Source organism: Geotrypetes seraphini, chromosome 13, assembly GCF_902459505.1.
Source record: "Geotrypetes seraphini chromosome 13, aGeoSer1.1, whole genome shotgun sequence".
Taxonomy (NCBI): domain Eukaryota; kingdom Metazoa; phylum Chordata; class Amphibia; order Gymnophiona; family Dermophiidae; genus Geotrypetes; species Geotrypetes seraphini.
The window spans coordinates 70,677,085-70,703,485 of record NC_047096.1 but is presented as its reverse complement, the minus strand read 5'-3'; the positions used below and the strand labels follow the sequence as shown (position 1 = coordinate 70,703,485).

The 26,401-nt window shown below is 41.7% G+C and overlaps 1 protein-coding gene across 1 annotated transcript in view; it reads right to left on the bottom strand.

Annotated features, from left to right (window-relative positions):
- WNT3 (Wnt family member 3) overlaps positions 1–24,790 on the bottom strand; it is a 33,844-nt gene extending 9,054 nt beyond the window's left edge. Inside the window, exons 1-2 of the mRNA XM_033918144.1 lie at positions 24,529–24,790; positions 8,368–8,609 (exon numbers count right to left, since the gene is read on the bottom strand). Coding sequence (XP_033774035.1) covers positions 8,368–8,609; positions 24,529–24,695 — 409 coding nt within the window. The 5' untranslated portion in view covers positions 24,696–24,790. The remainder of the gene's footprint in view (positions 1–8,367; positions 8,610–24,528) is intronic.
- Positions 24,791–26,401: the final 1,611 nt, after the last annotated feature.

Here is a 26,401-nt window from a genome sequence, read left to right as displayed (position 1 = left end):
AATCAAATTCTGTAAAAAAAAAAAAAGGACTGAATATTCAAAAGAACTTATCTGTAGAGTATTGCTCCTATCTGTGAATTTTCAGCAGTATTTGAGAGAATGAAGACAGAATGTGGGCATACCACCTAACCCTAAGGATAGTTAGAGCAGAGCCCGTCAGGTACTATTTTGAGGCCCTCTGTATGTTTATCATAATCACAAAAATAAAATAAAACAGTTTCTTGATCATATGTCTCTTTAGCTATAAATTACAATATTATTATTATTATTAAGACTTAGCCAAAAAGAAAGATTTATAAACTATAAAGAGTTTTACCTCATGCAAAATTGTCATTTCTTTAATAAGACATTAACTATTATTTTCTGAGGCCCTCTAAGTACCTACAAATCCAAAATGTGGCCCTGCAAAGGGTTTGAGTTTGAGACCACTGATAGGATGGAGCATGGGCATACCACCTAACTCTATAGATAGTTAGGCATACCACCTAAAACTGAATAGTTAGGCAGAGTATGGGTGTATCACCTAACCTTATGGCTATAGTTGGTGATATCCAGCCACTATCTGGATAGCTATACTGATACATTTCAGACAGCAAAAAACTGCCCTAACTGCTTTTTGGATAGCAGCTTAACATCCAAAGAGCCAGTGGCAGCCAGTACTGAGTGTATTTATTCAGTGTCACTTCTTCCGTGGATGGCAGTTCTGAATATAAGTACCGTATTTGCCGGCGTATAAGACGACTGGGCGTATAAGACGACCCCCCCAACTTTTAGTTAAAATATAGAGTTTTGTTATATACTCGCCGTATAAGACTACCCCTTCTTCCGCACACCTTCTCTACCGCCCCGGGTGCAGCACAGCCGGCCAGGTCCCCTTACTTTTGTGGCACTTCCCCGACCGACCGATAACAGCCCGGGTCCGACAAACCTCCCTGCCCTTAACTGCGAATCTAAATTACCTTCTTACAGCTGCTGTAAGAAAGTAATTTAGATTCGCGGCTACAGGGCAGGGAGGATTGTCGGACCCGGGCTGTTATCGGTCGGTCGGGGAAGTGCCACAAAAGTAAGGGAACCTGGCCGGCTGTGCTGCAACCGGGGCGGGGCGGCCGCCCCTCTCTCTTGGTAGCCACTCGAACCGCGAGGCTACTCTCCTTCTCCCTACCTTCTCTGCTTGCAGCACAGAGCCGAACGGAAGTCTTCCCGACGTCAGCGCTGACGTCGGAGGGAGGGAGGGCTTTGTTTAAGCCCTCCCTCCCCTCCGACGTCAGCGCTGACGTCGGGAAGACTTCCGTTCGGCTCTGTGCTGCAAGCAGAGAAGGTAGGGAGAAGAAGAGCCGCGTACATCCAGAAGACTGAGCATCCAGCCCCGCAGGAGCCCCGCGACCCTCGGAGGCGTCCCCATGGGATCCCCGCGACCCTAGGGGGCGTCCCCACGGGATCCCCGCGACCCTAGGGGCATCCCCGTGCAGCTCTCTAAACAGTACCCGGCGTATAAGACGACCCCCGACTTTGGGGAGGATTTTAAGGTACTGAAAAGTCGTCTTATACGCCGGCAAATACGGTAATAGATATAAACCCTGTAGCTATCCTTTTAAGAACCACTGACAGCAGTATTTGAGTAATGACTTGTAAAAAAAAAGAGAGAGAGAGAAAAAAAAAAGCTATACACCCACATGGGGATGGAAGGAATGCATTATTCTGGACACCAGTGTGGAAGGAGAAGTGATGATCTGGCTTCTGGCCTGTGGTGTAATGAAGGAGTAAGGGGTAGGCTTTGGGATTAGTTGGCCTGAGAATGTTGGAGGCTAGAGCCCTTCCCTGTCCCCAGCCGGGCCCCGTTACCTGCTGGGCCTCTCAATCTGCCTTTGTCTCCCTAGTGTCACACTTTATCACTGACATAATACAGGAAGTGTCCTGGGGCCACTCTAGAGACCTGATATTCCAAACTAATCATAGCAATGAGCAGCCTTTTCCCTGTCCTGCTTTCACCCTGCAGGCTGCCCGGCCAGTCTGGGAAATCCCTATTGATGGAGGTTTTTTTCTTTCTGGGAGGAGAATGGGTAAAGGGCGTGTGAATGGTGCACTGGATTGAAATGCCTATGGCACTGAGATGATTATGCTTGCCCTACCTCACAGCAGGGAACAAGCTTAGTTCCTTTTCATCAGAATAAGCTTATTTTGTCTGCCATCTCTCACTCTCTCTCTTTAAATCTCTTCGGCTACTAGGGAGGCATCCCCTTATCAGCTCTACTGTAGTTGCCAGGGTCTATGTCAGCCTTTTCCAGGCACTCACTGCAGCCTGTGTGAGCATCAAGGCACAGGATGCTTTGACATGGCCAAGCAAGTTTATACACTTCCATCCCAGTTAACATTGGGACCTGATTTCTGACTGAGGTCTTTCACCACTTCTACTGTTTCTTGAAATATTTTTTAATGTATTGGTTCTCAATTTGAAATCAGCACTACAGGGACCATCATATTGGTGACAGGGATACCCCAGAGCCTTCCTCTAGGAACAGGGTCATTTGGCAGTTCTGCTTCTGCCCTAATATAAGGAATTTACATAAAAACTAAATCATTAGAATTCAAGTACCAAACTTATTACTACTCCCGTGTTTCCCAGAAATAAGACACTGTCTTATATTAATTTTGGGCCCACACAATGCACTAGGGCTTATTTTCAGTGAATATCTTATTTTTTTCATGTACAATGATGTAATGTAATGTAATTTATTTCTTATATACCGCTACATCCGTTAGGTTCTAAGCGGTTTACAGAAAATATACATTAAGATTAGAAATAAGAAAGGTACTTGAAAAATTCCCTTACTGTCCCGAAGGCTCACAATCTAACTAAAGTACCTGGAGGGTAATAAATGATCCTCTCCCTTCCTCTCCTTCACCCCAATTCTTCCTCTTTCATTTCTCTCCCCCACATGTGCAGCATCTTTCCTCCCTTCTCATCTTATGCCTTCCCTCTGAAGCATCTTTCTATCCCTTCCTCCCATCCACACTCCCCCCCGTGCAGCAGAACCCTTGCACAGCATCTTTCTATCCCTCCCTCCCATTTCCCATGCACCAGAACCTTTGCACAGCTTCAATCCCTCCCTCCCATCCCCTCGCGCAGCTGAACACCGCTGACCCTCCCACCGTGAGACCGACATACCTCCCTCCAAACAGCAACGTTGGCAGCACTCTAAACAGGCTGCTTTGTGGCCTTCTCCCGCCAGGATCTTCCCTGTGCTGTGTCACTGATGACATCGCTAATATTAAGACCTACCCCGAAAATCATGCTAGGGCTTATTTGCGGGGTAGGTCTTATTTTCCGTTAAACAGGGTACTACTACTATTAACTATTTCTATAGCACTATCAGACATACAGAGTCACAAAGAAGACAGTTCCTGCTCAACGGAGCTTACAATCTAAACAGATACAGTTAAGGGGAACAGTTAATCTGCAAGCTTGATTGAAGGGCAGTGGGGAATAGGGTTATGGACTGAAGGCTATATCTAAAGGTGGGTTTTCAGTTTGCTTTTAAACAAGGGAAGGGATTATATCATATGCTGTTACAATTACTCCTAAAAAGTAGAATAAAGGCTGAGGACACTGCCCATGTAAGAGACTTGGGCTTGATTTTGGCAGGGGCCTAGAAACACTATAGAGGCAATGTTGACAGTCTTGGCCACTGCTCATCAGCAACACCATCTGGTTGACTTTATTTTATTTAATTCATTTTATATCAAAAAACTTTTTATATCAGAGAGATCAGAACTGGTTACAAGGTAACATACATAATAATTAGTTGATATGAGTTACAGCAAAACTAATATAAGGAGAAATTAGGTCCTACTTGCTAATTTTTATCCTTTTAGTCCCTCCAGACCTTTAAACTAAACTAAACTAAATCTTGGACTTATATACTGAGTCATCCCTGAGAAATAAGTCTCGACTTGGTTAACAGTAGTTGTAGTTATACTTCTCCCTCATCATTCACGGGGGATACGGGCAGAGCCAGACCGCGAATGGTGAAAAACCGCGATTATCTGGCTCTGACCCACCCCCACCTCCCTGCCGCCTTCCCGGCCTTACCTGGTGGTCTAGAGGGCTTTCGAGGCAGGAGCGATCTTCCTACGCTCCTGCCCCGTGCAGATCGCCATGAGGAAATGGCTGTAGGGAGTTCCTGATGTAGTCTCGAGAGACTACGGGAACTCACAGCAGCCATTTCCTCATGGCGATCTGCACGGGGCAGGAGCGTAGGAAGATCGCTCCTGCCCCGAAAGCCCTCTAGACCACCAGGTAAGGCCGGGAAGGTGGCAGGGAGGAAAAAAATATGGGTTATTTTAAAATTAAGACTGCTTTTTTTATTTTCCCCCTCCCCAGAAAAAAATCGCGATTATATGAAACCGCAAATGGGGAGTGTAATACAAAGAAATGACCTCATGGAAACGCATCTGATAGAAAATGCTGAAGCAGAGTCATTTTCAGGATTTTCAAAAAACTTGAAAGAATAGACAGGATCTAATTTGAGAAGGTAGGTCGTTCCAAATTGCTGTTGATAAATAGGGGAAGGAATGAACAATTTTACTGATAGATTTGGAACCTTTTACAGTGGCAAAAGAAAGTTTAAATACATGGATAATTCTGCAACTTGAGGATCTTGAAGAATTTAAAGCAGGAGGGACCAATGAATCAAAAATACCACATAATATTTTAAAAACTATGCAGGTACATTCAAACTGAACTCTCAATCAAAAAGGAAGCTAATGTAAACTCCTTAACAGAAGTAACACATGGTCATACTTTTTTTAAAACCAAAGATCAATCTTGCGGTGGTATTTTGAATTAACTGGAGTCTTTTTTCATTTCCTTTGCTCAAATGGAGTTACAATAGTCCAGTTGTGCCAAATTTAGTGTGCATATTTGGCAGGTGCTGCAGGAAACCTGAGATTAGTACTAGAGAATGACACAGGGACAAAGTTTGTCCTCGTCCCTGCCTCATCTCCACAGGCTCTGTCCCCACCTTATCTCCGCGAGCTCTGTTCCCATTCCCGACCCACAGTAATGTAGTCCCGGGCACAGTCTTCTTAAGGGCACAGTGGCACCCTTCCTTCTCTCTGCCCCTCCATTCACTCACTCTCTCGCCTGCCTGCTTGTTTCCTGCTCCTCTCCTTGCCGCATGCGTCCCAGGCCTTCCCCTGTACCTTTTTGGTGCTCTCTCTGACATCACTTCCCAGACCCACACCTATGAAGTGACGTCAAAGAGAGCCAACACCATCACATCAGAGAAGTTTAAAAGGTACATGAAAAGGGAGAGGGGTATGTGTGGGGAATAGGGCAGAGGAGGGGCACCACCACCCCGGGTGCTGCTCACCCATACTACACCACTGCCCATGGACTTATTTGCTTATGCCTTGAACACTTATAATTTTATATTTAAATCTTTTTATTAAAGAATAAAAAGGGAAAATATTCTGTACAACTGTTTCTAAAATAACAAATAGAGCCTTCCATTTTAATCTGGTTTTGGTGCAAGCCAAAGATTCAGTTGCCTATGTTTCTACATCATCTAGGAAGATAATTGGATTGTCCTTTAGACATTGGTGTAGAAGAGAACCTCTACTGTGTAGGGATGAACAGGAAAATGTGTCTATAAAATGTTGGAAATTATCCTTAATGCCAGCAATGATGGATGAATCTGTTGCAGTAACAGTAAGATGCTTAAGCAGCTGGGCACATGATGGAAGGATGTTGAAGACTGGAGTCTGATTGGTAGACAACTCTTGTTGCCACATCAGATGATGTAATTTAACAGTAGTTCATTTAAATCCAAAAGCAGCTTCTGCAGTTTTTGTTTAATCATTAAATTCAGTTGGCAATTGTCTAAGATGTGTTAAGTTTTCACATATTGATATGAGTAGTTTTAGAGCAGTGTTCTTCAACCTTTTGACACCTATGGACCGGTGGAAATAAAATAATTATTTTGTGGACTGGCACCGGTCCACGGACCGGCAGTTAAAAATCACTGGGCTAAGTCGTGCCCATCTCTACTCAATCTCCGTTCCAGACCCCGCCCCCATAATAGTACTAATTGTAACACAATTTTTTCCATTAATTTTTCATATATACACACACACAATATAATTGTATTAACAACACATAATGGTTAACCACAAAATTAAAATACACAAAGCATACTGTATGCTTTTCAACATTCATTCCTACCAGAAAACAGCTAACCCCCATGCAAATGCAGGACCAAAAACTGAAAGTACTAATATTTACAAACAAACCCTAAGATGCAAGACTCTGCAAGCAGTACAACCCCAGAGGATAAGAAACAAATGCATTTCTTCATGAACAGACAAATCAATCACTAAATAAAAAACAAACAAACATTTCCCCTACCGTTGTTGTCTCTCTCCCTCAATGTGCCTTGCCTTCTGGCCTGCCCCCTAGTGTTATCTTTGGGCTGGTCCACAGTGCAATCAGCACGGCGTCTTCAGGCCAGCTCCCTGAGTTCTGCATTGCACAAAGCTGTGGGCAGCGGCTCCTCGTGCACATCCCAAGCTTCATCTGGAAGCCTTCCCTCTGACGTTGCGATGTCAGAGAGAAGGCTTCTGGTTCAGGCGCAGGATGTAGGTAGGAGCCTTTTCCCATGGCTTTGTGCACTGCAGCATTTAGGTAGCCAGCCCGAAGTTGCCGCGTTTATCGCACCGTGGACCGGTGGCTGAAGAACGCTGTCTTGGGCCCGATGGACGTGCCGGCCCTGTGGACTGGCAGAAAATTTCTGCGGACTGGCACCAGTCCACGGACCGGAGGTTGAAGAACACTGTTTTAGAGAATGACACAGTGACAAATTTTGTCCCTATCCCCGTATTTTCTATCTCTGCACCGCAGACTCTGTCCCCATCCCCACCCCATGGTTAACCATGGGTACCCATCCCCATGTCATTCTCTAATTAGTACCTCTCAGCCATTGAACTCTCTCTAATTGTAGAGAGAGTTCAATGGCTGAGAGGTACTAATTCGAGAATGGGGTGGAAGTGGGGGTGGGAAAGAGAAAGGAGTGGAGTCTTAGAAATAGCTGTTAAAGAAAATTCATGGCACTAGTAGTCTGAACTTGATCCATTTGAACCGAAAGCTCATAGGAGCAGGATGAACCACTGAACAGGAAGAGGGAGTATATGAAACATCCATTCCCTAGCACTCTGTGTTTCTACTTATGCAGGTAGCTCTTACCAGACAGGTGGTGTCTGTCCAGGAGTGCCTTGATTCATTAATGCTTATATTCTGTTTTATGATGTTTGCCTGGCTGTATTTGCTCCCTCTGGGTATTCTGTTATGTTATTGTTCTTGTTCTCCATTGACTCTTTAATAAAGATGATTTAAAAAAAGAAACAGTAGTCTGAACAGTGGTGTAGTAAGGAGGGGGGCGGGAGGGGCAGTCCGTCCCGGGCACAGTCTTCCTCAGGGTACTGGCCCCCCCTTCCCCATGCCTCCCCTTGCCACACACATGCCCCTTCCCTTACCCCTGTACCTTTTTAACTTTGGCATGAGCAGCCATGAACTTGCTGCTTGTGTCAGCTTTGGCGCTCTTTCTGATGTCACTTCCGGGACTCGCACCTAGGAAATGACATCAGAGAAAGCGCTGAAGCCGACGTGAGCAGTGAGTTCACGGCTGCTCGTGCCGAAGATAAAAAGGTATGGGGAAGGGACATGTGCGCATGGCAGAGAGGGGGGCGGGAGAAGGGCGTCACTGCCCCGGACATTGCTCACCCCCGCTACACCACTGAATTTGAAGCAAATTATATCTTTTTGTATGGCAAAAGAAGCAGAAACGTTGTACGCAGAAAATTCTGGAAGATCTGACCTCAACAAGAAGACAAATCTGAGGGGCCAAGAGTAGCCAGTAACCTAAAGCCGAGTTTGTCCTTGAAAATCCACACTGTAAGGTATAAAGCAGGTGTAAGAGCTGGGAAATGAACTTCTAATTCTTGCATTTCCAGAACAGTCATATTCTTATCCCAATCCTGCAGGGAACCCAGGGTAATTTACAAAGATTTAACACCTATCTAACTGCAAAAATCCATTTGACAATTATTCCCTAGAGTAGAGGGTTAACTTTCAAACTGTCTTTACTGTAGCAAAGTCCATGGGTACTTTTTACTTACAGATCTTGCAGAAAGTGTGTGCATACTGCCACTTTGACACTTGCCTGATTTGTTTGTGAGTAGCTTTTGCAAGGAAAATACTACTTGAAAACAGAATCTAGCCCTGCCCAAAACTTTAAAAAACACCCCCAAGAATGCCTAAATGAATTTTAAAAGTACGTAAAGTCCAGATCCAGGTCTGATGGTTACCCTTACCTTTATCCAGAACTGGCCCAAAGATTGCCAGGCTGTCATCTATGGTGGTGCAGTTCCATCTCCGACCCCGGAACTGGTGCTTGCATTCTTGGACACCCAGTTTCACTCCTTCAGCCACACTGGGCATAATCTCAATGTAGTTCCGGCAAAAGCGGAGCTGCTTAGGGACCAACCCAGGAATGGAGCCACAGAGGATAGGCCGAGAGGCCAGTGAGTTGTACTGCTGCCCTAGTGCCAAGGACCTAGATGGGAAGATACAAAGTGATAATACATAACATGCCCATTTTACTTCAGATTTGGAAAATGCAAAGCCTTTCACTTGTGCAGAAATAGAAATGGGGAAACTGAGTCTATCACCTCTAAATGTGGAGGGCTCAGGAAGTGGGCACAGAGCGATGGATGTTATCACCTCTAAAACTTGAGGGCTTAGGGAATGGATAGTAACATAGTAACATAGTAGATGACGGCAGATAAAGACCCGAATGGTCCATCCAGTCTGCCCAACCTGATTCAATTTAAATTTTTTTTTTTTTTTTTTCTTCTTAGCTATTTCTGGGCGAGAATCCAAAGCTTTACCCGGTACTGTGCTTGGGTTCCAACTGCCGAAATCTCTGTTAAGACTTACTCCAGCCCATCTACACCCTCCCAGCCATTGAAGCCCTCCCCTGCCCATCCTCCACCAAACACAGACCGTGCAAGTCTGCCCAGTAACTGGCCTAGTTCAATATTTAATATTATTTTCTGATTCTAAATCTTCTGTGTTCATCCCACGCTTCTTTGAACTCAGTCACAGTTTTACTCTCCACCACCTCTATGAGAAGATAAAGGATATAATTTACAGGACTGAATGATTCAGGAGATTGGCACAGGGAAACAAAGGGCTCTAGAACCTCTAGAACTGGAGGGCTCAGGGGATTGGCACAGGGGCATTGAATCTTAGTTCTAAATTTTTGTCCTACCAATAATATCCCAAGTAGAGGGCCATTTTATGGTGCTATGAAATAAGCTCTTACAAATAGGTGACCTAATAAATGTAAACCTTCACATTTTACACTTTCAGGAGGAGGCTCCTGACTGAATGGCCACAGAAAGTAAATGACCCACACAACCGTAGACTTGATGCCTAACAAAGCATGATTGAGATGCTTTGGCATGTCAGAGACACGTTACAGCCACTGTGCGTTGGTATTTTGGATTTTTTTTTAAAGTGCCCCTAATCCAGATATTCAGCCAGGGATGGAAAATCATGATGTCTAGGTACCTCTTTTTACAACACACGCACAGCCCTGAATAACAGGAAAACACTGGGAGGTAACTACATTTATAAAGAGTGTTGAATGGTTATCTACTTTCCTAAGTTACCAGATTTTTGAGTGAGTATAGGGCTGCATCTAGGTTGGATCTTAAGGCCACATGTTCCTCATCTTTTGAGAAACTTACTCATCCAGATGACCGCTTACCTCCCAAACTCCCTAATGTAATCTTAGACTCTTTGACTTCTAGTCTTTGACGTCTAGGAGAAGCTAAAAGAGTCTGAGGTAGTCCCACTGAGAGAATTAGTTGTGGAAACTCCTAATTTACTGTTTTATTTGATCCCAAACATGAGAGGGATTAGTCATTGACTTTGAAATACATCAATAAAATGTTACATGTCAAAAAATGTAAAATATTTTCACCTTTTGCTGTGTATCCTAGATTTTATTCATAATGTCCTGAATAGTTTGTAATATCTAGGAAAGGTGCTTTTTTGAGTGAGCTGTATCAGAAAATTGATCATATATTGAACCGAGTTGTCAATGATGTATTAATTATTTGTTCTGGCCCTTATTTTACAAGTTCTACTTTCGCAGTTTGCACTTTCAGCAGGAGGATCCTGACTGAAAGGCTACAGAAAATAAATGACCCACACAACTGTAGACTTGATGCCTTGCAAAGCATGATTGAGACACTTTAGCTCTACAGAGTGCCCCTAATCCAAATTTACTACATGCATAAACTGGCATGTAAATGATTATCTTGAAGGGAATAGACTTAGTAGATAAAGACAGGTTGTTCACCTTTTCCAAGGCAGAGAGAACGAGAGGGCACTCTCTAAATTTGAAAGGGGATAGATTTCGTACAAACGTAAGGAAGTTCTTCTTCACCCAGAGAGTGGTGGAAAACTGGAACGCTCTTCCAGAGGCTGTTATAGGGGAAAACACCCTCCAGGGATTCAAGGCAAAGTTAGACAAGTTCCTGCTGAACAAGGACATACGCTGATAGGGCTAGTCTCGGTTAGGGCGCTGGTCTTAGACCAGAGGGCCGCCGTGTGAGCGGACTGCTGGGCATGATGGACCACTGGTCTGACCCAGCAGCGGCAATTCTTATGTTCTTATGGATCTATCAATCAATCAAAAAGCCTTATAGTAATGATGTCAAGTATCTTACACACCGTATAATTCACAGAGTCACAGCAATCTAGTTCATATACTCTTGAAGCATAATATTATTGAGGACCGTATGGGGTATCAGACAACTCGACAAACAACTTAGTTTGAAGGGAGAGATTCTTCATTTGCCCCGCGGTACCTCCTCCTCCATACTTCTTATTTTTTACTGTTTTTTCTAAATTCTTTATTCTTGCCGTGATAATTATCTTATCATTTCATGTATGTTGAACTTATTAATTAAAGTTACTTAGCTTTCAGCTTTTAAGCTTTGAAGTCATTCCCCTGAACGCCAACGCGTTTCGAGTGTCTTTGTCAAGGCGACATGGGGAAGCTGAAATACCAAGAAACAAAACCATTAGGGCTGAGGAATCCAACTAAAAATTTTTTTGGAAAACCCAACCCTCCCTCTATTCAAATACATTACTTACTTATTTTGTGGACATGCACAGCGTACCGCCAACCGACTTAGAAAAGCAAGCCGCGGCGTACTGATTCTGAGAATTAAATACCCCTCCCATATGACGACATTTCCTGAGGTAGTGCAGTTGGTTCCAAAAAATAAAAATAAAAAAATACCCCGTACCTTTTTAAATCTCTTCCGTCATCGCTAGATGGCTCTCATACTCAGATTAGGAGTGCGGATGTGAGGAACAAGCAGCGGGCCCAAGCGGGAGCACATAAGCTTGCTCCTTACATCCTCGCTCCTGACCTGAGCGAGAGCCGTCTAGCGATGGAGGGATACCGCTGGACCACCAGGCTGTTAAAAAAAAGGTACCAACGATGGCGGTGGTGCTGGGGGAGGAGGGTTTGAAAAGGTGCGGCGACATGTGGTCAAGGAGATCCCCCTCCTCCAGAATAGACACACTGATGTCAATATCGAGCTCCAGTGAGCCCTCAACCGGAGAAATTTCCACATGAAAGAGAGGGCACAGCAGGAAAAATGGCACTACCGGTCGAAGTTTATTTTTAAGTTTAAAGGTGCCGCGATTGCCGCCTGCGTTGGAAGCCTTCTCTGATGCAGATGTGGCTCATGAGAGGAGCCGCCGCAGCACCTTTAAACTTAAAAATAAACTTCGGCCGGTAATGCCATTTTTCTGAATGGAGGTCTGCGTGAGGTGGAGAGCAGGGAGGCCAGCGCTTTCCAATTTGTCTGGTGGCCACTGGCAAAGCTAAGCATGCATGCGCACTCCTACCTGCCGGGGACTTACTGATCATGGAAAATGGAACACACAGGTAAGACTGCGCATGCGCGCTTAGGGTTTTATTATAATAGATGGTTTATCATTCAATATCAAGGTAAATTCCTCTTTTTTTCTTTCTTTCTCTTCTTTTTTTGTTTTTTTGAATTATAGCATAATTTGTGTGTTTTTATTACCATTATTATTATTTTCTATTTTTAGTGTGTTATTTTTAATAAAGTTATTTGATGTGGTTTTATTTATTTAATTAAAGAAGTTTATTTATATTTGTAGCATTATAATACATAAGGATGTTTTTATGATATTTATGAATGTATTTAATATACTTAAATTTGCATGTTATGGATTCATTTTATATGTGTTATTTGTTCTATGTGGAGGTTTTCTGATGTAATTGTATATTTTAATACACTATTCATTTTTAAACTCTTGAGGCAGGCCTTTTGAGGCCGAAACAAGATCATGTCGAGTCTGTTTTATAAATAAAAGGATTGAGCACCATCTGGTCTCCTTCATTGTTGTTTTCGTGCCCCCCCTCCTCCCCCCCTGTATAATATGCATGCACAGACAGAGAGTTTGATCCTGATTCTATAAATGGTGACTAACTATTTCACTTTTAATGCATTCAGGCTTTTGGTTCAATCTTTGGTCCTAAGTATCTTGGATTATTGTAACTTGATTTACTTAGCCTTGTGTAACAACAACATTAAAAGGGCTGCAAATTGGTGGCGGAGCTTGACAGGCACGGTGAACAGACGCATGGGGTAATCGTTCCTTCACATTGACCACTATTTACAGAGTATTGCGGCTCTTTCAGGTGACTATTTCATCCCCTAACTCCATCTGCCACACCTGTTGTGGGTTTGGCCATTGATGCTGAAAAAGCCTTTGATCGAGTAGAGTGGCCATTCCTGCAACGGGTTCTTCACTGGTATAACTTTGGATCCTACTTTACCAAGTGAATCAAAACAATATACTGGCAACCTTCTTCCCATATTCTGATCAATAACTCCCTCTCTAACAAATTTTCCCTACATATAGGCACACGTCAAGGCTGTCCTCTTTTGCCTTTATTATTTAATCTTGCCCTCGAACCTCTTCTAGCTGCAATCTGTCAATGCTCCCTTGTCCAAGGTTTTACTACCACTTCTAGACAAATCAAACTCACTGCTTATGCCGACAACGTACTCCTTTTTATTTGAAACCCTCTGAACTCTCTTCCTGCTCATATTAACATAGTTAATGAATACTCCTTGCTCTCGGGCTATTTAGTCAATTGGGAAAAATCTGAAATCTTTCCATTAAATGATTACATCACTTCTTCAGAATTGTCTCACTTTCCGTTTAAATGGTCCACTAAAGCCATCAAATACTTGGGTATCTTAATTCATAAAGACCCTTCTCTTATCATGGATCTTAATGTGTCTAAGGTAAAGAGTTCTAAATGGTCTCCCCTTTTTCTATCATGGTGGGGAAGAATTGTATCCATCAAAATGACCTTGACCTCTCAAATTGCATATATATTATCTATGCTTCCATCACAATGTAACAAATCATTATTTCAATGGATTAATAGCAAACTTTCAGGATTTATTTGGAACAACAAAAGACCTCGCATAGCTCTCACAAAACTGACTGCTTCTAAAACCCATGGGGTATGTGTATGAACCTCCCTGATTTTCACTTATATCAAATTGCCTCTTTGGCTAAATATGATGCTCATTGGTTCAAGAAGACACTTTCATGTGACTCCCCCTCGTGGCTTGAGATGGAACATTTTATATGTTCTCCATATCCTCTATATGTTTTAAATACGCTAAATATTCCTAGACAATTGAGGGAATACACATTACTGAGTGCAACTCAACATGCTATACGACGTCTGGATGCTGCGGCTGATATTTCTATATAAAATAAATCTGTATGTCGATATGGAATAATCCAAAGTTTAAATACAATGGTAAAGCTTTCTCATGGAAAAAGTGGCAAAAGGCCGGCATTTGGACAGTGGATCAGTTGATAACATCGGACTCGATCATCCCCTTCTCCTCATTATGTACTCTTTATCCACTACCTGGGCATTGCCATCCTCAATGGCTTCTTCTGATTTCTGCACTATCTGGAGTTTCCTTACACTTTGACGACAAAGCCTCGGTAAACACAGTCCAACGTTGGTGTACACTAACTCTTTCCGGTGGCAAAGCGATATCTACCTTTTATCATATCCTGAGAGATCATCATTACACTTTCACCTCTCAGTCCATGAAACATTGGGAACATATGCTTACTACACCTGTTCAAGATATTGACTGAGAATTACTATGGACAGCGACGAATAGACCTTTGATGTCTTCCAGAGTCTCACAATCCATGTATTATGTTATGTGGCATGCTGTCTGGACTCTGTTTCATATGTGGAAGGCCAAACTCAGATCCTAAATGTTGGCATTGTCTTGAAATGGATGGTACATTAGATCATATGCTATTTCATTGTAAAGATATTCATCCATTCTGGTCTCGCATCTGGGCCACCATTCAAAATATCACATCTTGCACCTGCGACTTAACTTTTGATGTGCTCATTAACCGCTCTCAACACCCTTGTTTTGCTCATTCAGATTGCCCTTCTAAACTGATTGATGCAATGATTTTAACAGCTATTATGCATATTCTTAAAAATTGGAAATCAGCCTCTCTATTGGACTATACTTTCTGGTGGAATTCATTGTGACTTTATAATAAGTACGAATCTTATGCTTCTGAAAAACGCTGCATTTCTAGATTGTCTCTTAGATCCTTTTATCCACCATCACCGTGGAAATTCTTGGATCGTTTTATGCATTCTAAGTAATTGATCACTCCTGATGCCAGATGCCTCTCTTTCCCTTTCTCTAACTATCCCTTTTCTTTCATTTATTTTCCTTTCCTTCTCCTCTCATATTCTATTTTAGCCTCCTCTCTGTAACTTCGCTTGAGATTGTTTGATTGTTATGGGCTAATTGTACAGTGCAATGTGTATTGGTTTTATCATTCACTTTTTTCGCTGACTGTACTTTCCCAGATATTTCTGGTTAATGTTTGTATTATCCCTAAATCTTCAATAAAAATTTTGAACTGAAAAAAAAAACACAAAAAAAGGGCTGCAAATTATCCAAAATACCACTGTCAGACTGATATTCAATCTGAAGAAATTTGATCACGTTTTCGGATTATTACCAGAAGTTACACTGGTTGCAAATTGAAGGAAGAATCTTATTTACATTTGGTTGTATTTGCTATAAGACACTGTACGGCTTAATACTTACCTATATTGTTGATCATTTCAAATTTGTTAACAAAAGACGCTTTGCATTCAATTACAGGTTTTTTGTTTTCCCCTCAGTAAAGGGCTGTCTTTATAAGCAATTTTTCTACAGAATTCTTGCTTATCAAGCAGCCCTTTGGGATAAGAAGTTTAGTAATTTGATCTCAAGATCAAATTCCTATTTAAATTTCAGGACATTGTTAAAACCTTATCTAAATAGTTGAATTGTAATTTCTCTGCAAATGCGCAGTTTCTCCTTTACACGCTGTAAACCGCACCGAACTGTGAGGTAGTTGTGGTATATAAGTGGATTGTTATGTTATGTTCTAGGCGCTGAGGAATGCAATTGTCAATCATCCGCTAGACACCATTTATAGATGTCAGCGCAGCCTTAACTTGCAAAGGCCTATGGGAAATCATATCAGTTATATCTGACTTTGGGGCATGTCAATGCAGACAGCCTCAGAAAATTACATCTAAAGCAGGGGTGTCCAATCTTTTGGCTTCCCTGGGCTGCATTGTCTGAAAAAATGTTTCTGGGGGTCACACAAACGCGCAAACGCTGCAGCAAGACAGAGGAGGGAGCCGGCAAGACGATAAACACCTGGGGGCAGCAGAGGAAAACGCTGCATCACCCTTGACAGGGGCCGCATAAAATACTTCATGGGGCCGCAGGGTGGACACCCCTGATAAAGTATCAGTGATTAATAGACCTGAGACTCTAAAGATGTGCTAAGGTCTGGTACTTAAGAAGAGCACTAGCCCCAGCTAAATGCTCCTGCACAGAATTCACATAAGTTGAACACCTAGATCAGCTAGGCACCTAATTCCAGGCATTGTTTATAGAGTCTGGGCCTGTATGTACATATTTACATACTGAAGCGGGTATAAATTCGTGCAGGAGAATTTGCTCACTGTTCGAGTTCATTTTACTAGCCTATTTTATAAAGGAACATAGATTCTGATATTGTTTTAAGAACATAAGAATTGCCACTGCTGGGTCAGACAAGTGGTCCATCGTGCCCGGCAGTCCGCTCACGCGGCGGCCCCCAGGTCAAAGACCAGTGCTCTAAATGAGTCCAGCCTCACCTGCATACGTTCCAGTGTAGCAGGAACTTGTCCAACTTTGTCTTGAATCCCTGGAGGGTGTTTTCCCCTATAACAGACTCCGGGAGAGCGTTCCAGTTTTCTACCACTCTCTGGGTGAAGAAGAACTTCCTTACGTTTGTATGGAATCAAGTTTCAAGTTTATTAGAAATTTGATGAATTGCTTATACATAATTTACTAAGCGAATTACATTAAAATCCAAAATATGCATACAACATACAATTTAAAAATGCAACTAATAAAAAAAAAGGGTTGGACGAACCGACCAACAGACAAAACTGAATACGAAGGGAGTGAAGGGGTAAAGTTACAAAATTAATAATTTTGAAAAGAAGGGAACAATAAAGGGAAAAAAACATAAGGAGGGGTATCTATTTTTTTTTCTTTCTTTCTTTTATTGGAATATATACAGTCTACTGCACCTTCTCCCTAACTCTCCGATACTACCTGATCTACTCTTTACCTTCACAAGAAATGACCTGTGATCTTACTTTGTAACCCTCTTTATATAACTCTTTTGTAATCCGCCTTGAACCGCAAGGTAATGGCGGAATAGAAATCTCTAATGTAATGTAATGTAATCAATGATGGCGTGCGATTAGGAAACGGATATAGTTCCATTTCCCTGGATTCTAGCTTTATTGAGTTAAGGAGCTGTTCCACAGCAATGGAGTTTAACTTTGGGTGCTCTGTAAGGCTCATAATCTCACACTGAGGAGTCACCTGCACATTTAAAATATTTCAGTATCTTAAGTGTTAGTACTTAGGCCTGCTAGCGTTCCCGGTTTCATCTCCAGATATTCCGTACCTTTTTATGGGTTGTACTAGCAAAGTAATGAGCAACAGTCTCTGTACAAACTGGGATGTCTTCAGGGCATACCAAAGATTGGAAGTTCATGTATCTTGCTGTTGGCTCCTGAGGGAAGGATATATAGTAGTTTCCTCTGGCTTCTCATATAAGCTGCTTTAAAAAGGAACACTGTGGAATGAGCACTAGAGGCCTGTGGAAGGAGCACTAGAGGCCTGTGGAAGCCTGAATGCAAGGAGCCTTCCAGAGTAGTCTGCTGCAGCTCATTTCCTCCCATGCAATTTGTCTCCTGTTTGCAGGCTTTCAACTCAGTTATTACTTCAGGCTCTGGAATGTTGTTGTTTCTCTACTAAAGAGAGACTCATCCCTCCAACTCCCTTCCTCTCAAGTTCTTGTCCTGTGGCCCAAGGCAGATCTGATAATGCATGACAGCACTCCAGAAAAGAATGTTCCAACCTGCTGCCTTTGGCAGCAAGGAAGACATTTCAAGCAACAAGAGCAGTAAAGGAAAAGGGCACAAGTGCAAGAAACATCTCAAGTCAACCAGTATCAGCCAAAGACCGCAGCCATTAATCCAGTTAATCCCAGTGGCCGGTGAGGGAGCATGACTATTGGTGGAGGGAAGTAATAAGAACAGTAATTTTACATCTGAAGCAAAGTAAATTTTACTTTCTGCAGAATCTGAATTCCACCTATATGTCATCAATTGTAAATTACCCTACTTAAGGGTAGGGTAATGCCAGAATAACATTAATCATAAAGAATTCCTTTTTAAAGTGTGATTGCCAGGACTGTTTCATACAACTCCAACTGCTGCTATCCAAAGCTTGTCATCTCCTCTCCAACTTACCAGTTTAATTATACACAGACTTTTGCAACATTTTCTCTTGTCTTCTTACTCTGATATTGTCTACTCAGATGTGTCATTTGTGCTGTGCAGCCATGGTGTTCATCATATGGGGGGAAGGAGTGGCCTAGAGGTTAGAGCCACAGCCTCAGCACCCTGAGGTTGTGGATTCAAATCCCACACTGCTCCTTGTGACCCTGGGCAAATCACTCAATCCTCCATCACCCCAGGTACATTAGATACATTATGAGCCCACCATGCTTGAGTACCTGATTGTAGACCACTTAGGCTACAAGTGGTATATAAATAAATATATTATATGAATGTGCTTTCCATGCTGCCTGTTTTGATGTATTGTTTGTATTCTGCTGCCATTTATCATATTTTTATTATATGCTGTTTATGGTTTATTGTATTTGATATAATTGTGTATATCTGAAATATATACACTTTAACAGAGTTTTTCTATGACCAAGGATGTGCTTCCTATGACAATTTAGTATTTGTCATAGTAGTTTCTCGAGTTTATCCTCAGGGAACACTGAGGTCTTTTCTCCGTATTTGGAATTTGCTCTAAGTAGTCTCAGATAATTGGATAGTTATAGTGAATACTTTTTGGTGGTACACTGTATCTGAAATATATATCATCATGTTACTTCTATGTCTAGGATTCAATTTACCATCTTCAGGTTTACCTCATTGATTATTTTTATACTGTTTGATCACTTCACTACTGTTATGTTAACAAAATGTCAAACTGTGTAACACCTTGGCTGGATATCTTCACATACATGGTTATAAAAAAAAAAGGGCAAATCCCCTCAACTCTGCACCAAATCCCAGTGGAGAAAAAGAAGAGCAGAGATGACCTGGATTGTCAAGCTGGTAATGAAACTTTAATCGAAGTCCAACATATACATCAGATGGAAACAGAACATGACAGAGCCGTGTTTCGGCAAAACTGCCTGCGTCAAGGGTTCATTATGATCTTAGTATATGTTATTTATTTTATTAAAAAATTTATATACTGCATACAACTATGTTCTTCATAAACCCATGTGAAACGATACAGAACACTCAATCAATCTCAATGCCAACTTGAGAAAAATCTGGGACCAAGCCATGGTTCAGACAATTGAATTACAATTGGTCCCATGTTTTTCTCAAGTTGGTGTGGAGATTGTCTGGTTGAGGTTTTCTGTAGATTTGCATGGAAGTAGAGCACTCATATCAGTCTCATGCACATTCATTGTGGATATCCTGAAAACCTGACTGGCTGGGTGAGTCTATGACATGGGGACAAGTTCTTCCCCTGTCTCTGTCCCATCCCTGCAAACTCTGCCCTCATCTGCACAAGCCTCAATACACTTATGATTTTAAAGTGTTTGAGGCTTGTTGCAGATGAGGTCAGAGCTTGCAGGGATGGGGAAGGAATAGGGATAGAACTCACGGAGATGGGAGAGGGATGGAGACAGATCCTGCGGGAATGGGGACAGATTTGTCCCCATGTCATTCGGTTGAGAACTCCTGCTCTAACTGCTAGGTCTCTTCCCCTCTCTCTCTGAAACCTGGATGTGGGGAACGTGGCATTGATGGAACAGAAGCAGATACAATAAAAGAGAAACAATGCCAAAATACAGAAGTTCAAACACAACGAGCAGAGTCCTGACTCTTGTGACTCCAATCCATAATGAAAAATATTGAGCACAATGCAATTCTATTAAGCATTATAAAATACAATAACCCTCATCCTACCCCCCCCCCCCCGAATCAAGACAAACAAACCATTTTTATTGTGAAGTTTGTCTGTTGTTACTTCCTAGTTCTTAACTGTATGTAGAAGGTACATAATTATACTGTATATCAGTGGTTCTCAAACCTGTCCTGGGGAAGCCTAGCCAGGCAAGTTTTCTGAATGTCTATGCATGAGAGAAATTTGCATGCATTGGAATTAGTTCATGCTAATCAATTGCATGACTATTCATTGCAGATATCCAGAAAACCTGACTAGGGTTCCCCCAGGACAGGTTTGGAAGCCACTGCTATATGAACTGATGAGACCAGCTGTGGAGAAATCTCTCTCCCAGTCCCTCACCCTAACCACCCCGAAGGGACACTGGCAAAGAAAGGTTGCTAGAAGTCACTTCACCTCTCCGACATTGACAAAACATTTACATGGTCAAATGAAACTCTCCTCTGACTATAAGAACACCATCACATGAACTTTTGTTTTACAGGAGTGGGGTGTGGAGGGGAGGATCAGTTTCTGTTATATTCATATGAGTGCATTGCTCTAAACCAGTCATAAATCCAGTTACAGATAACCAAGACTTAAAAAGCCGTTGGATGGCGAAACATAATGTACATGTTCTGGCAATTTTGGACTAAACAATTAAAAAAAAAAAATACAGTCTAAAGATAAGTACAATTTAAAACAATATTCAGTATTTGAAATAGATGAAGTATATTAAGTATATTGTTTGTAGGGCTGATGATGAGGTGGGTGTGTAAAATCTCCAAGCGATGAAAGCAATTGAGCTCTGAATGCCACCGCTGAAGCCCGAAAAGCAATAGAGATCTGAAGATCTAAAAAAAATCCTAAGTGTTATTGAAAATGTATGATTGAACACGTGAACATATAAGACATTGGTGCAGAGATTGACTAAACCTAAAGACATTCTATAATAGTTCTTCAAGTAGAACCGGGAGCTGCAAATTTACTTATGGTAACATTTTCCTTGATTCCTAAGTTGGAGGGAGACTTACATTTTTTGAGAAAAGCCAGGTTTTCAGATGTTTGCGGAAAACTTGGAGGGAGCTCACGTTCCGAAGAGGGGAGGTAAGGTTGTTCCAGAGCTCAGTGATTTTGAAGTGGAGGGAGGTCCCTAGCTTTCCTGTGTGGGAAATGCCTTTTAGCGAGGGGAAGGATAGTTTTAATTTCTGGGAGGATCTGGTGGTATTAGGGTTTGAGGAATTCCAAGAAAGAGGGATAAAGGGAGGGAGGATACCATATAGGATTTTGAAAGTTAAACAGGCGCATTTATAGTGGACCCTGGCGATTATCGGAAGTTCCTTCCTATTTCTCCTACTGTAAACTGCGTCGAGCTCTACGAACATGGAGATGATGCGGTATACAAACCTAAGGATTAGATTAGATTAGATTAGATTTTCCAGCGCAAGACAAGTTTTTTATTTTTGTACTCTTAGCGGGGTTGTGCAGTGTTGTAGCACTTTTGAAATCTGTCTCCACTCATTCCATGATTATTTACTTGTTTATGTTATTATCTGAGGGGGGTATACACTCGACACTATTATTATTACGCACTCAGGAAGATCCTGTGATGGTGTGCTGCCTTGAGCCTTGTGCTCTTGCATGAGATAAGTATTGAATGCTTTGTGTTTTTCTGACTTCTGCAACTCACACTGAGGACTTCCAAATCACTAAATTATTATTTATAGTGAAATAATTGTGTGAGTGGATTTTGTATCTCCCTTAGTGAAGAACTATTATAGAATTTGATTTTGAGGTGGTCTTCCTCTGGATTTTTCATTTTGATTGATAAACCTAAAGAAAGGCATAACCTGCATAGAGTGACAGATACAACTCTGGATGCATGCATATGCCTTCAACTCTCCGTACATTGTCCAGCATTGGATCTTTCAAGAAGCTCAAGACTATTCTTTTCCTTCGAGACTATGGGGTCTTCATGAGCGGACCCACTGTCTTGGTTCAGTGTTTTTTGTTAATTCTCTCTAACTGTTCATTGTCTTTTGTTTCATTTAATGCCCTGTATGTCTGTTGTAATCCACCTAGAACTTTGGATAGTGCAGAATAGACATGTAGAAAATAAAAACATAAATAAAATACGGGTCTCTATTTGCTGTCATTTACTATAAGCTTCCCCAAATATGGTGAATGCTTATACCAGTCCCAAAATGTAGAAATGAATGAAAATGTCACAAAGCTGGACTAGTATGAAACCGTTTCACATGATAATGTTTTTAGTTTTTCATGAGTATGCCTCAGCCCCACCACTCCACCGCTGTGCTATCTTATGACTGCGTGGAGATTTATGTGGCACTTCATCATCGGCTGCTCATATTTTTTGTGTTATAGAACCGTGAAAAATCCTTCATACATTCTTAAAATGATTTGCTCTATATAAGGGTGATGTAAATACGTAGCTCTTATCAGCCAACGTCTGGGAGTCTAACCCGACATGTTTCGCGCCAAATGGCGCTGTATCAAGGGTCTCCCGAGTACGCGCTAGTCATCCGACTCATAGTATTGCTCAGAGTAAGATCATTTACTATGCATCCATAATCATTAGATTCAAGCCCTCTCACTTGCTATAGCTGTGTTATCAGACTGGGAAATAGACTACAAATAAACCTATAATATTATATACCCGTCAGCATCTTTAGCTCCAACATGTACCCCCAAACCCCCTTTCAGTCTTGGCATACAACTTTTGGTAGTAACTTAGTAAGTGGAGGCAGAAAAATGCCATCTAACCCATCCAGTCTGTGAACATAGTGAAAGACCAGTTCTGCTCCTGAATTAAAGGCTTAAAGGACTTTGCAAAAAAAAAAAAAAAATTTTAAAAACCAAAAAAGATACTGAGCTGTACTGCATTTCCCAAGTCAGGAGGAAACATCTTATTTCAGAGAAAATAGGAACCTAGAAAGAGAAAGATGAGGATTCAGCAGTTGTGATATCCAACAAACTCAAGGGTCAAAAAAAATCTCAGAGAATCTGAAAAAAAAAAAAAAGAGTATAGAGAAATCAACACTTCCAGCTCAAACTGCTCGGAAATATATTTTGTCAAGAGCTTTTCATCAAATTTTCCATGATGAACAATGGGCTAGAAACCTCCACAATACTGAGAGAAGTGAAAGGGACTGAACCCCAAAAGACAGGGACTAAAATGTCAGTTTGGCATCAGTTGATAAAGGGAAAAACGGGGAAGACAGGGCTGCAACTAAGAACCGGATTATTTAGGAAGCACATTGAGCTCTTCGGTTGATTTTCTTCTTGGGATTATCTAACACTGAAGGTTCTCCTACTTCCACTGCAACCAGTTCAAACCTCGAGGAAACACTGAAACATACTGGATGCAATTTATTTCACTTCTGGAAAAATCAAAGACCTTGGGGAGCCAATTTCTAGTGAGGAAGTGGGATCACTTTTCTGCAAGAGGAATTAGGAATAAGGAAAGGGATTGATATAAAATATAGGTGAACTTGCATAACACATAGGGGTTCTTTTACTAAAATGCTCTAATGGATTTAGCGGATACTAATGATTAGAATATGCTACATGCCATACACAGCCAATATGAACCTGATAGGCCAGATTGCATTAATGCTTACCAAGCTGCCAAACTGTGGACCATATAATGCTAATGAGTAATTATAAGATTTTTAAGAAGTCTGTGAAAACTTATTTGCTTAATGAATATGTGTTAAAGGGGTAATTTCATCTGTTTAATTTGTGTTGTTTTTAGAATGTAATTCTGGACATTATCTCCAATTCTTTTATTTTAACCACAATGAACTTTATTGAGGTATTTGCGGTATATAAAATTGTATTGTACTGTATTGTATTAGCACATGCTAAATTCATTAGAACGCCTTTGTAGAAGGACCCACATTTTCAAACAGGGGCCAGATTAATCGGTTGAAATGTATGCAGATTTGGATTATCATAATATATTCAAGCATCTAGATAAACCAAATTATTATTATTATTGACCATTTTTACTGACTTTCAGAATATTAAAAATGCAAGTTGCACCCCCCCCCCCCCCAACATGACAAGCATTTCACAAGGAATGCAAAGAAATGCAGGCAGGGACCAAGAAACTTTTGCAGCAAGACACAGAAGTATTTTCCCTGGTGTTGGGGCCACAGATTTCATGAAAATGAGTGTTCAAGCACACCTGGGTAGGTTGCCTAACTATATTACATCCACTGAACTCCAGAAAGAAGCTCTGGTCGGCACCATGCAAGTATCAGATCATATCCCACACACCCCGCTTAGGAGTGAGGTTCATTCCTGCCAGGGTAGCTCAAAAGACGTGGCCTCCACAGAACCATTTCCCTGCTCTATATCCCACTTGAATTCGATTCGGTTCTTTGGTTCTACTTCTGTAATAAAACTGCAGAGGGGCAAAAAAACCACAGAGTCCCCCGACAACCAATCTGGCTGCTGCACTATAACAGGGGAGATTTTTTTTTACTGTTACAGGCGTTATAAACCTACTGAGAGAAACGGCAGAAATCGGGAAACCCCAGAAATCTCCGGGCAAGGCAAAACAAGGAGGGGGGGGGAGGGGAGAAGGAAGAAAAAAAAAAAAATTAAAAAATTAATACCTTCAGATCAAATGAGAAAAATAAGGGGGGAGGGGAGGGGGGGCTGGGAACATAAAGACACGGAATTATAATACATAAGTATAAATCTTACCACCAGATCGGGTAGCCGGCGAAAACCTTCCTACCGCTCACTACACAGGAGAAGAGGAATCCCAGCAGAAAGTAAAAATCCATTAGTCCGGGGAGCTCCAAGGTGTCTGCTGAAAACCCTTCAGGGGCATATACACACAAAGGCAAGGGAAACCCCCCTCCCCCCATACACCTGAAAAAAATGCTGGTAGGGGTAGGAGTAACTTTCTGGCTTCCTAAAGGGCTGAGAGTTCTTCCTTCTACATTGTAGGAAGGCTGAGGGGGCTCTTGTGCTGAGGGTAGTGGTTGGGGGTAGGAGGTTGTCTTCTCTCTCTTCACAGATTTTCTGGAAGCTCATATTAAAAGTGTCAACCTTGGGATGTCAACAGCGACCAATCATAGCTCATGGCCTAAGGTAGGGGATGATTTTAGAGTTCTGAGCTGTCAGTTACTCCAGTTTCTTGCCAACCCTCCCAACTATGTGTTTTGTTGGTGTGTATCTGAAAGCTTAAAAAAAAAAAGAAAAAGCTAGCATACCTTCAAACCATTTTTAAATTATTACTAGTCCTGCCATTGAAGATTCTGACAGGGGTGGGGGTTTTCTTCTTTTTCTTTCCTCTTCAGATTCACTCACGTCTGCAGACTGCAACATATTCATGGCCTGAGAAATAAGCTTCAATTGTTTTGGGTAGAAAGTTTTGTAATTTAATAGAATTATTTACATCTCTGGTGGGTTCTGTTGAGGGGTACTGGGCGCCACTAAACCCGTCTCTGAGTCCATGGTTTTCTGGGCAGGGATAGGTTTGCCTTCTGTTATTAGGCTTAGCTAGCTATCAGAACACCAGCATTGGACAGCTTCCTTACTAGGGTCCCACTCAATTTTTAGATGTTACAGGCAGGACTTCCCAAACTTGACCTGAGGACTCTATAGCTATTCCTGTCTTTGGGAAACATAGTAAATATGCAGGAGATAAACTGGGCAAATTGATACTAGCAATATTATCTTTGGATATGGTAAATATCGGAATGTCTGTGAGGCCCCAGTCAAATGTCTAGTCTTCCCATTTTTTATTTATTTATTTAAGCATTTATATACTTATAGCATTTATATACATTTATAGCATATATATACTTATAGCATTTATATACTTATAGTCTAAGTGGTTTACATTCAGGTACTCTGTCCTGGTGGGCTCACACTCTATCTAATGTATCTGGGGCAATGGGGGGATTGAGTGACTTGCCCAAGGTCACAAGGGTCATAGGATTTGAACCCACAACCTCAGGGTGCTGAGGCTGTAGCTGTAACTACTGTGCCATGCACTGTACTATACTATACTGTACTATATATATACCACGTAAGTCCCATAATTAGGTCTGTGAACGAACTCTGGACATAGGCGTCAACATTTCAGAACCATTAGAACTAAATTGAATGAAGCTACTGTTGCTCTGCTCAGGATATCATCCAGCTATTGGATTTGATAATGTCTCAAGCTCACTTATGCGATCTCCTTTGCCAAACTAAAGTTCATCGGCCTCAGTTTATAAATGTAAACTGTTACAACTCTAATGTTTGTCCTCCCTCCCCTCCCCAGGTATGACTTTCAGAATATCCATGATGAAAACTGCATGATATGTATTTGCATCAATGCTGCCTTATACCAGGCCAAGATGCGCATTTCAGTTACCCTGTTATAAAGCCACCTTACTTCAACAGGCTCCAAACATAAAACCATCAAACTGGAAGTCTCTGGTTCCATTGTATTCCCTGCCCCTTCCTCACTGCGTGACGCAGGAATGATTCAAAAATTCACCCCCTATTTTCTCCTTTCTCCCAAATTCTTCCTAAATACAAGATACATTACTTCTTCCAGGGGTAGGGAGGAAAGAAA